The 12,940-nt window shown below is 46.6% G+C and overlaps 1 protein-coding gene across 6 annotated transcripts in view; it reads right to left on the reverse strand.

Annotated features, from left to right (window-relative positions):
* Nucleotides 1-12,940, reverse strand: part of LOC110514830 (dedicator of cytokinesis protein 1) — a 538,819-nt gene that overhangs the window by 208,182 nt on the left and 317,697 nt on the right. For all 6 annotated transcript variants that reach the window (XM_036960808.1, XM_036960809.1, XM_036960806.1 and 3 more), the window contains one exon: nt 12,077-12,171. In XM_036960808.1, coding sequence (XP_036816703.1) covers nt 12,077-12,171 — 95 coding nt within the window. The remainder of the gene's footprint in view (nt 1-12,076; nt 12,172-12,940) is intronic.

A 12,940-nucleotide genomic window follows, 5' to 3' on the forward strand; every position in this document is an offset into this window, starting at 1 on the left:
ATATTAAACACACAATACCATCTATTAAACACACAATACCATCTATTAAACACACCATACCATCTATTAAACACACCATACCATCTATTAAACACACCATACCATCTATTAAACACACCATACCATCTATTAAACACACAATACCATCTATTAAACACACCCTACCATCTACTAAACACACCATACCATCTATTAAACACACCATACCATCTACTAAACACACCATACCATCTACTAAACACACCATACCATCTAATAAACACACCCTACCATCTATTAAACACACCATACCATCTATTAAACACACCATACCATCTATTAAACACACCATACCATCTAATAAACACACCCTACCATCTATTAAACACACCATACCATCTATTAAACACACCATACCATCTATTAAACACACCATACCATCTATTAAACACACCATACCATCTATTAAACACACCATACCATCTATTAAACACACCATACCATATATTAAACACACCATACCATCTATTAAACACACCATACCATATATTAAACACACCATACCATCTACTAAACACACCATACCATCTATTAAACACACCATACCATCTACTAAACACACCATACCATCTATTAAACACACCATACCATCTATTAAACACACCATACCATCTATTAAACACACCATACCATCTACTAAACACACCATACCATCTATTAAACACACCATACCATCTACTAAACACACCATACCATCTATTAAACACACCATACCATCTATTAAACACACCATACCATCTATTAAACACACCATACCATCTATTAAACACACCATACCATATATTAAACACACCATACCATCTATTAAACACACCATACCATCTATTAAACACACCCTACCATCTATTAAACACACCATACCATCTACTAAACACACCATACCATCTATTAAACACACCATACCATCTATTAAACACACCATACCATCTACTAAACACACCATACCATCTAATAAACACACCCTACCATCTATTAAATACACCATACCATCTATTAAACACACCATACCATCTATTAAACACACCATACCATCTATTAAACACACCATACCATCTATTAAACACACTCTACCATCTATTAAAACTACCATACCATTTACTAAACACACCATACCATCTATTAAACACACCATACCATCTACTAAACACACCATACCATCTATTAAACACACCATACCATCTATTAAACACACCCTACCATCTATTAAACACACCATACCATATATTAAACACACCATACCATCTATTAAACACACCATACAATCTACTAAACACACCATACAATCTACTAAACACACCATACCATCTATTAAACCTCTATTAAACACACCATACCATCTATTAAACCTCTATTAAACACACCATAACATCTATTAAACCTCTATTAAACACACCATACCATCTATTAAACCTCTATTAAACACACCATACCATCTATTAAACCTCTATTAAACACACCATACCATCCATTACACTTCTATTAAACACACCATACCATCTATTAAACCTCTATTAAACACACCATACCATCTACTAAACACACCATACCATCTATTAAACCTCTATTAAACACATCATACCATCTATTAAACACACCATACCATCTATTAAACACACAATACCATATATTAAACACACCATACCATCTATTAAACACACCATACCATCTATTAAACACACCATACCATCTATTAAACACACCATACAATCTATTAAACACACCATACCATCTACTAAACACACCATGCCATCCACTAAACACACCATACCATCTATTAAACACACAATACCATCTATTACACCTCTATTAAACACATCATACCATATATTAAACACATCATACCATATATTAAACACACCATACCATCTATTACACCTCTATTAAACACACCATACCATCTATTACAGCAGACCTCTCCCTTTGGCTGGTCTTCCACTATCTAGGAGCTAGACAGGTGTTATCCTAGCCAGGCCAGGAGGAAGGAGACAGACATAGAGACAGATGTTCTCCTAGCCAGGCCAGGAGGAAGGAGACAGCAGACAGACAGATGTTCTCCTAGCCAGGCCAGGAGGAAGGAGACAGCAGACAGACAGATGTTATCCTAGCCAGACCAGGAGGAAGGAGACAGCAGACAGACAGATGTTATCCTAGCCAGACCAGGAGGAAGGAGACAGCAGACAGACAGATGTTCTCCTAGCCAGGCCAGGAGGAAGGAGACAGCAGACAGACAGATGTTATCCTAGCCAGACCAGGAGGAAGGAGACAGCAGACAGACAGATGTTATCCTAGCCAGACCAGGAGGAAGGAGACAGCAGACAGACAGATGTTCTCCTAGCCAGACCAGGAGGAAGGAGACAGACAGATGTTCTCCTAGCCAGACCAGGAGAAAGGAGACAGCAGACAGACATATGTTCTCCTAGCCAAGCCAGGAGGAAAGCAAGGGAGAGCTGTTCAATATGGCAGGCAGCAGGCAGATGAATGCACATCTCATTAGCAGTGCCGTCACAAAGCCCTGGCCAGCTGTGTCTGGGGCTTTTTGGTTGGCGTGAGTGTCCACAGAGTCTACAAACAGACACATGACATGAAAGACTAGAGAGCTCTCTGTTCAGCCCTGTGCTGGGCCCGTGGGTGGTGTAGGGTACTCTGCTCAGCCCTGTGCTGGGCCCATGGGTGGTGTAGGGTACTCTGCTCAGACCTGAAATGGGCCCATGGGTGGTGTAGGGTACTCTGCTCAGCCCTGTGCTGGGCCCATGGGTGGTGTAGGGTACTCTGTACAGCCCTGGGCCTGTGGGTGGAGTGTGGTACTCTGCTCAGCCCTGGGCCTGTGGGTGGAGTGTGGTACTCTGCTCAGCACTGGGCCTGTGGGTGGAGTGTGGTACTCTGCTCAGCCCTGGGCCTGTGGGTGGAGTGTGGTACTCTGCTCAGCACTGGGCCTGTGGGTGGAGTGTGGTACTCTGCTCAGCACTGGGCCTGTGGGTGGAGTGTGGTACTCTGCTCAGCACTGGGCCTGTGGGTGGAGTGTGGTACTCTGCTCAGCACTGGGCCTGTGGGTGGAGTGTGGTACTCTGCTCAGCACTGGGCCTGTGGGTGGAGTGTGGTACTCTGCTCAGCACTGGGCCTGTGGGTGGAGTGTGGTACTCTGCTCAGCCCTGGGCCTGTGGGTGGAGTGTGGTACTCTGCTCAGCCCTGCACTGGGCCTGTGGGTGGAGTGTGGTACTCTGCTCAGCCCTGGGCCTGTGGGTGGTGTATGGTACTCTGCTCAGCACTGGGCCTGTGGGTGGAGTGTGGTACTCTGTTCATATAGGCAATAGGGTGCTATAGGGCTCTGGTCTAAAGTAGTGCACTATATATGGAATAGGGTGCTATAGGGCCCTGGTCTAAAGTAGTGAACTATGTAGGCAATAGGGTGCTATAGGGCCCTGGTCTAAAGTAGTGAACTATGTAGGCAATAGGGTGCCATATGGGACATGCCCCAACACACTGCTGTGGTGGACAGAAGGAGGGAAGAGGACAATAATTATATGTAAAACAGGCTTTTAAAAGGAGCCTTTGAACACTTGATTAATGTGATGTTAATAACGCTGTGGAAATCGGTTGGTTTCCTGCTCATTGTGAAGGCCGGTTTGAGTTTTTCTGTGGAGGGGACACTTTTAGGACATCAGTTCTCCATCAACAAAACCTTTCAGCTTTCTGCTCAGAGCTTTTAGCTCGGGACAGAAAATATGTTCTGACACACCGTTATGGCAGAAATAAATATGTTTTTTAGAAGCAACACGGTTCGTTGACCACAGACCAGACATTTAAAAAAAAAAAAGAATCAGAGAGCTGGTCTGAGACTGGGACATGGAGTTCTCCCACTGGTTACTGTCATCCGTCTGAGACTGGGGCATGGAGTTTTCCCACTGGTTACTGTTATTCTTCTGAGACTGGGGCATGGAGTTTTCCCACTGGTTACTGTTATTCTTCTGAGACTGGGGCATGGAGTTTTCCCACTGGCTACTGTCATCCGTCTGAGACTGGGACATGGAGTTCTCCCACTGGTTACTGTCATCCGTCTGAGACTGGGGCATGGAGTTCTCCCACTGGTTACTGTCATCCGTCTGAGACTGGGGCATGGAGTTTTCCCACTGGTTACTGTTATTCTTCTGAGACTGGGGCATGGAGTTTTCCCACTGGCTACTGTCATCCTTCTGAGACTGGGACATGGAGTTTTCCCACTGGTTACTGTCATCCGTCTGAGACTGGGACATGGAGTTCTCCCACTGGTTACTGTCATCCGTCTGAGACTGGGGCATGGAGTTTTCCCACTGGTTACTGTTATTCTTCTGAGACTGGGGCATGGAGTTTTCCCACTGGTTACTGTCATCCTTCTGAGACTGGGGCATGGAGTTCTCCCACTGGTTACTGTCATCCTTCTGAGACTGGGACATGGAGTTCTCCCACTGGTTACTGTCATCCTTCTGAGACTGGGACATGGAGTTCTCCCACTGGCTACTGTCATCCTTCTGAGACTGGGGCATGGAGTTCTCCCACTGGTTACTGTCATCCTTCTGAGACTGGGACATGGAGTTTTCCCACTGGTTACTGTTATTCTTCTGAGACTGGGGCATGGAGTTCTCCCACTGGTTACTGTCATACGTCTGAGACTGGGGCATGGAGTTCTCCCACTGGCTACTGTCATCCTTCTGAGACTGGGGCATGGAGTTTTCCCACTGGCTACTGTCATCCTTCTGAGACTGGGGCATGGAGTTTTCCCACTGGTTACTGTCATACGTCTGAGACTGGGGCATGGAGTTCTACCACTGGTTACTGTCATCCTTCTGAGACTGGGACATGGAGTTCTCCCACTGGTTACTGTCATCCTTCTGAGACTGGGACATGGAGTTTTCCCACTGGCTACTGTCATCCTTCTGAGACTGGGGCATGGAGTTCTCCCACTGGTTACTGTCATCCTTCTGAGACTGGGACATGGAGTTCTCCCACTGGTTACTGTCATACGTCTGAGACTGGGACATGGAGTTCTCCCACTGGTTACTGTCATCCTTCTGAGACTGGGACATGGAGTTCTCCCACTGGTTACTGTCATCCTTCTGAGACTGGGGCATGGAGTTTTCCCACTGGCTACTGTCATCCTTCTGAGACTGGGGCATGGAGTTTTCCCACTGGTTACTATCATTCAGATAATGAATGAAACAGAACGGTCTGGATTAAACAGAGCAGTACCTCTCTGTCTCATAAGGACAGATAATGAAACAGAACTGTCTGGATTAAACAGAGCAGTACCTCTCTCTGTCTCATGAGGACAGATAATGAAACAGAACTGTCTGGATTAAACAGAGCAGTACCTCTCTCTGTCTTATAAGGACAGATAATGAATAAAACAGAACTGTCTGGATTAAACAGAGCAGTACCTCTCTCTGTCTTATAAGGACAGATAATGAAACAGAACTGTCTGGATTAAACAGAGCAGTACCTCTCTCTGTCTCATAAGGACAGATTATGAATGAAACAGAACTGTCTGGATTAAACAGAGCAGTACCTCTCTCTGTCTCATAAGGACAGATAATGAAACAGAACTGTCTGGATTAAACAGAGCAGTACCTCTCTCTGTCTCATGAGGACAGATAATGAAACAGAACTGTCTGGATTAAACAGAGCAGTACCTCTCTCTGTCTTATAAGGACAGATAATGAATAAAACAGAACTGTCTGGATTAAACAGAGCAGTACCTCTCTCTGTCTTATAAGGACAGATAATGAAACAGAACTGTCTGGATTAAACAGAGCAGTACCTCTCTCTGTCTCATAAGGACAGATAATGAAACAGAAATGTCTGGATTAAACAGAGCAGTACCTCTCTGTCTTATAAGGACAGATAATGAATAAAACAGAACTGTCTGGATTAAACAGAGCAGTACCTCTCTCTGTCTCATAAGGACAGATAATGAAACAGAACTGTCTGGATTAAACAGAGCAGTATCTCTCTCTGTCTCATAAGGACAGATAATGAATGAAACAGAACTGTCTGGATTAAACAGAGCAGTATCTCTCTCTGTCTCATGAGGACAGATAATGAATGGTTGTGGCATCTTGGATACAGAATGAGGGGAGGGGACACAACCCATCAAAACACACTGTAGTGGGACGACAAACAAACAAACAAACAAACAAACACACACACACACACACACACACACACACACACACACACACACACAAAAACACACACACACACACACAAAAACACACACACACACATACACACACACCGTCAAACACCCTGGTGGGAAAACAGACAACAACAGAAACAAATGGAAAATGTGTGTTAATTTGTCAGCCAACCGACAGGTACATTATTCAGAAGTAGCTAAAGATGGAAACACAACGAGTCGGGCAGGAAGTTTAACAGAATGAAACAACAATTGAACAACCTGCAAACAGCTGCCCACCTACATACAGAACAAACAGCTGCCCACCTACATACAGAACAAACAGCTGCCCCCCTACATACAGAACAAACAGCTGCCCCCCTACATACAGAACAAACAGCTGCCCACCTACATACAGAACAAACAGCTGCCCACCTACATACAGAACAAACAGCTGCCCACCTACATACAGAACAAACGGCTGCCCACCTACATACAGAACAAACAGCTGCCCACCTACATACAGAACAAACAGCTGCCCCCCTACATACAGAACAAACAGCTGCCCCCCTACATACAGAACAAACAGCTGCCCACCTACATACAGAACAAACAGCTGCCCACCTACATACAGAACAAACAGCTGCCCACCTACATACAGAACAAACGGCTGCCCACCTACATACAGAACAAACAGCTGCCCACCTACATACAGAACAAACGGCTGCCCACCTACATACAGAACAAACAGCTGCCCACCTACATACAGAACAAACAGCTGCCCCCCCTACATACAGAACAAACAGCTGCCCCCCTACATACAGAACAAACAGCTGCCCCCCTACATACAGAACAAACAGCTGCCCCCCTACATACAGAACAAACAGCTGCCCAACTACATACAGAACAAACAGCTGCCCACCTACATACAGAACAAACGGCTGCCCCCCTACATACAGAACAAACAGCTGCCCCCCTACATACAGAACAAACAGCTGCCCACCTACATACAGAACAAACAGCTGCCCACCTACATACAGAACAAACAGCTGCCCCCCTACATACAGAACAAACAGCTGCCCCCCTACATACAGAACAAACAGCTGCCCACCTACATACAGAACCAACAGCTGCCCACCTACATACAGAACAAACAGCTATCCACCTACATACAGAACAAACAGCTGCCCACCTACATACAGAACAAACAGCTGTCCACCTACATACAGAACAAACAGCTGCCCACCTACATACAGAACAAACAGCTGCCCCCCTACATACAGAACAAACAGCTGCCCACCTACATACAGAACAAACAGCTGCCCACCTACATACAGAACAAACAGCTGCCCACCTACATACAGAACAAACAGCTGCCCACCTACATACAGAACAAACAGCTGCCCACCTACATACAGAACGAACAGCTGCCCCCCTACATACAGAACAAACAGCTGCCCACCTACATACAGAACAAACAGCTATCCACCTACATACAGAACAAACAGCTGCCCACCTACATACAGAACAAACAGCTGCCCACCTACATACAGAACAAACAGCTGCCCCCCTACATACAGAACAAACAGCTGCCCACCTACATACAGAACAAACAGCTATCCACCTACATACAGAACAAACAGCTGCCCACCTACATACAGAACAAACAGCTGCCCACCTACATACAGAACCAACAGCTGCCCACCTACATACAGAACCAACAGCTGCCCACCTACATACAGAACAAACAGCTGCCCCCCTACATACAGAACAAACAGCTGCCCCCCTACATACAGAACAAACAGCTATCCACCTACATACAGAACAAACAGCTGCCCACCTACATACAGAACAAACAGCTGCCCACCTACATACAGAACAAACAGCTGCCCACCTACATACAGAACAAACAGCTGCCCACCTACATACAGAACCAACAGCTGCCCACCTACATACAGAACCAACAGCTGCCAACCTACATACAGAACAAACAGCTGCCCAACTACATACAGAACAAACAGCTGCCCCCCTACATACAGAACAAACAGCTGTCCAACTACATACAGAACAAACAGCTGCCCCCCTACATACAGAACAAACAGCTGCCCAACTACATACAGAACAAACAGCTGCCCCCCTACATACAGAACAAACAGCTGTCCACCTACATACAGAACAAACAGCTATCCACCTACATACAGAACAAACAGCTGCCCACCTACATACAGAACCAACAGCTGCCCACCTACATACAGAACCAACAGCTGCCCACCTACATACAGAACAAAAAGCTGCCCCCCTACATACAGAACAAACAGCTGCCCCCCTACATACAGAACAAACAGCTATCCACCTACATACAGAACAAACAGCTGCCCACCTACATACAGAACAAACAGCTGCCCACCTACATACAGAACAAACAGCTGCCCACCTACATACAGAACCAACAGCTGCCCACCTACATACAGAACCAACAGCTGCCCACCTACATACAGAACAAACAGCTGCCCAACTACATACAGAACAAACAGCTGCCCCCCTACATACAGAACAAACAGCTGTCCACCTACATACAGAACAAACAGCTGCCCACCTACATACAGAACCAACAGCTGCCCACCTACATACAGAACAAAAAGCTGCCCCCCTACATACAGAACAAACAGCTGCCCCCCTACATACAGAACAAACAGCTATCCACCTACATACAGAACAAACAGCTGCCCACCTACATACAGAACAAACAGCTGCCCCCCTACATACAGAACAAACAGCTGCCCACCTACATACAGAACAAACAGCTGCCCACCTACATACAGAACCAACAGCTGCCCACCTACATACAGAACAAACAGCTGCCCACCTACATACAGAACCAACAGCTGCCCACCTACATACAGAACAAACAGCTGCCCACCTACATACAGAACAAACAGCTGCCCCCCTACATACAGAACAAACAGCTGCCAACCTACATACAGAACAAACAGCTGCCCCCCTACATACAGAACCAACAGCTGCCCACCTACATACAGAACAAACAGCTGCCCAACTACATACAGAACAAACAGCTGCCCCCCTACATACAGAACAAACAGCTGCCCCCCTACATACAGAACAAACAGCTGCCCACCTACATACAGAACAAACAGCTGCCCCCCTACATACAGAACAAACAGCTATCCACCTACATACAGAACAAACAGCTGCCCACCTACATACAGAACAAACAGCTGCCCAACTACATACAGAACAAACAGCTGCCCCCCTACATACAGAACAAACAGCTGTCCACCTACATACAGAACAAACAGCTGCCCCCCTACATACAGAACAAACAGCTGCCCAACTACATACAGAACAAACAGCTGCCCCCCCTACATACAGAACAAACAGCTGCCCCCCTACATACAGAACAAACAGCTATCCACCTACATGCAGAACAAACAGCTGCCCCCCTACATACAGAACAAACAGCTATCCACCTACATACAGAACAAACAGCTGCCCCCCTACATACAGAACAAACAGCTATCCACCTACATACAGAACAAACAGCTGCCCACCTACATACAGAACAAACAGCTATCCACCTACATACAGAACAAACAGCTGCCCACCTACATACAGAACAAACAGCTGCCCCCCTACATACAGAACAAACAGCTATCCACCTACATACAGAACAAACAGCTGCCCCCCTACATACAGAACAAACAGCTGCCCACCTACATACAGAACAAACAGCTGCCCACCTACATACAGAACAAACAGCTGCCCACCTACATACAGAACAAACAGCTGCCCACCTACATACAGAACAAACAGCTGCCCACCTACATACAGAACAAACAGCTGCCCACCTACATACAGAACAAACAGCTGCCCCCCTACATACAGAACAAACAGCTGCCCACCTACATACAGAACAAACAGCTGCCAACCTACATACAGAACAAACAGCTGCCCACCTACATACAGAACAAACAGCTGCCCACCTACATACAGAACAAACAGCTGCCAACCTAAATCAGAACCAACAGCTGCCCCCCTACATACAGAACAAACAGCTGCCCACCTACATACAGAACCAACAGCTGCCCCCCTACATACAGAACAAACAGCTGCCCACCTACATTCAGAACAAACAGCTGCCCACCTACATACATAACAAAATAAAATAGGTCTCCGTCACGAAGGAAAAGGAGCGAAAACAGAGAGAAATGTCGTTGTGTTGTGTAGGACTGGTGCTACTGCACTGACAAGGCAGATACACAGTGATTGACTGGAACGATACGGGCCTCGTGGACACTTCTCCAATGGGCCTTACAACTCAAACTCAACACACATCTTTACACACTACTCACTGTATATAGACTGTTTTCTTTTGTTCTACTGTATTATTGACTGTACGTTTGTTTATTCCATGTGTAACTCTGTGTTGTTGTATGTGTCGAACTGCTTTGCTTTATCTTGGCCAGGTCGCAGTTGTAAATGAGAACTTGTTCTCAACTAGCTTACCTGGTTAAATACAGGTGTTCTCAACTAGCCTACCTGGTTAAATAAAGGTGTTAGACAGACACTGGATATAAATTGGATATACGTGAGCATTTTTTTGTAAAACATTTGCTAATGAAACTTGTAAAAGTCCTCAAACTGTTTCTTAGTTCTTTCTCTTCGATCTGACAACTACATCAAAACAGACTCTCGTCTCAAACAAAACCTTCACTGTGACTCAGTACTTCACTTCAAAACTTCACTTCAATCCAGTATTTATTTTCTTCTTTACCAGACAAACGTGGGCGAGAGTTGGTGAAGGGGAACCACCTAAATAAAATACAATAGTTACAAGCAGCAACAAAGGAAAGAAGATGAGGACGATCAGAGGAGGACGATCAGAGGAGGACGATCAGAGGAGGACAGGCAGAGGAGGACGATCAGAGGAGGACGATCAGAGGAGGACGATCAGAGGACGATAAGAGGAGGACGATAAGAGGAGGACGATCAGAGGAGGACGATCAGAGGAGGACGATCAGAGGAGGACAGGCAGAGGAGGACGATCAGAGGAGGACGATCAGAGGAGGACAGGCAGAGGAGGACGATCAGAGGAGGACAGGCAGAGGAGGACGATCAGAGGACGATCAGAGGAGGACGATCAGAGGAGGACGATCAGAGGAGGACAGGCAGAGGAGGACGATCAGAGGAGGACGATCAGAGGAGGACGATCAGAGGAGGACAGGCAGAGGAGGACGATCAGAGGAGGACAGGCAGAGGAGGACGATCAGAGGACGATCAGAGGAGGACGATCAGAGGAGGACGATCAGAGGAGGACGATCAGAGGAGGACGGGCACTTTGGAGATTAGCCTTCTGTTAAAAAAACCCAAACAAACCCTGACTCTCATTCATGCTATTGTTTGCCTCATCCGCCCCTCCCCCATCTGTTTGCAGTGTGGACTCTGAGGCCCGTGTGGGCTCTCGAGGCCCGTGTGGACTCCCGAGGCCCGTGTGGACTCCCGAGGCCCGTGTGGGCCCCCGAGGCTCGTGTGGACCCCTGAGGCACGTGTGGACCCCTGAGGCACGTGTGGACCCCTGAGGCCCGTATGGACTCTCGAGGCCCGTGTGGACTCCCGAGGCCTGTGTGGACTCCCGAGGCCCGTGTGGACTCCCGAGGCCCGAGTGGACTCTCGAGGCCCGTGTGGTTTCATGACAGAGATAAAAATACTTCCCTTCCACACTCCTGATTCAGACTGCCGTTCCTAGGCAACAACGGCGAAGGGAGGGGATCAAAGCATCGGCACGGCGAGATGTGTGTGTGTGTGTGTGTGTGTGTGTGTGTGTGTGTGTGTGTGTGTGTGTAAGCCACCCAGTCCCTGTACAGTACTCACTTATTCTGCATCATGTTCATGATGACCCAGTCGCCAGGGTAGACATTCTTCCCAATGAGGTCCTTGAACATGATGAATGTTTCCATCAGGAAATCCTACGAGAGAGAGACAGAGAGAGAGAGAGAGAGAGAGAGACAGAGAGAGAGAGAGAGAGACAGAGAGACAACGAGAGACAGAGAGAGAGAGAGAAAGAGAGAGAGAGAGAAAGCATTAGCGATGAAGCCTGCTATTCTCAGGCCCGGGAAAAGATCAGAGGAACAATCTGGAATGAACCGTGTTCATGGTTAAGGTTATAAACCCAGAGGAAAGGAGAAACAGGGCATCAAATTGGTTCTGTCAGGATAGGGTGCTTATAGACCGAGTGGTCTGAGTAATGAAAACTAAGGTCTGAAAAAACTGAAAACTAGCTGTCATTGGCAGAGAGGTTTGGAACTCTTTCTGATTGGTCTATTAACATGTAACCAGACAGGCCAACACTCCATCCCACCAAAACAGGTTGACATTTCAGTCCATCTTTTCAAACAGCTCACTTCACTAAAAAGGGCATTATCATTATTTCCACAGTAGCAATCAATGTGGAGGCTATATACAGGGGGTACCGGTACAGAGTCAATGTGGAGGCTATATACAGGGGGTACCGGTACAGAGTCAATGTGGAGGCTATATACAGGGGGTACTGGTACAGAGTCAATGTGGAGGCTATATACAGGGGGTACTGGTACAGAGTCAGTGTGGAGGCTATATACAGGGGGTACCGGTACAGAGTCAATGTGGAGGCTATATACAGGGGGTACTGGTACAGAGTCAATGTGGAGGCTATATACAGGGGGTACTGGTACAGAGTCAATGTGGAGGCTATATACA

This window comes from Oncorhynchus mykiss, chromosome 23 (assembly GCF_013265735.2).
Source record: "Oncorhynchus mykiss isolate Arlee chromosome 23, USDA_OmykA_1.1, whole genome shotgun sequence".
Classification (NCBI taxonomy): domain Eukaryota; kingdom Metazoa; phylum Chordata; class Actinopteri; order Salmoniformes; family Salmonidae; genus Oncorhynchus; species Oncorhynchus mykiss.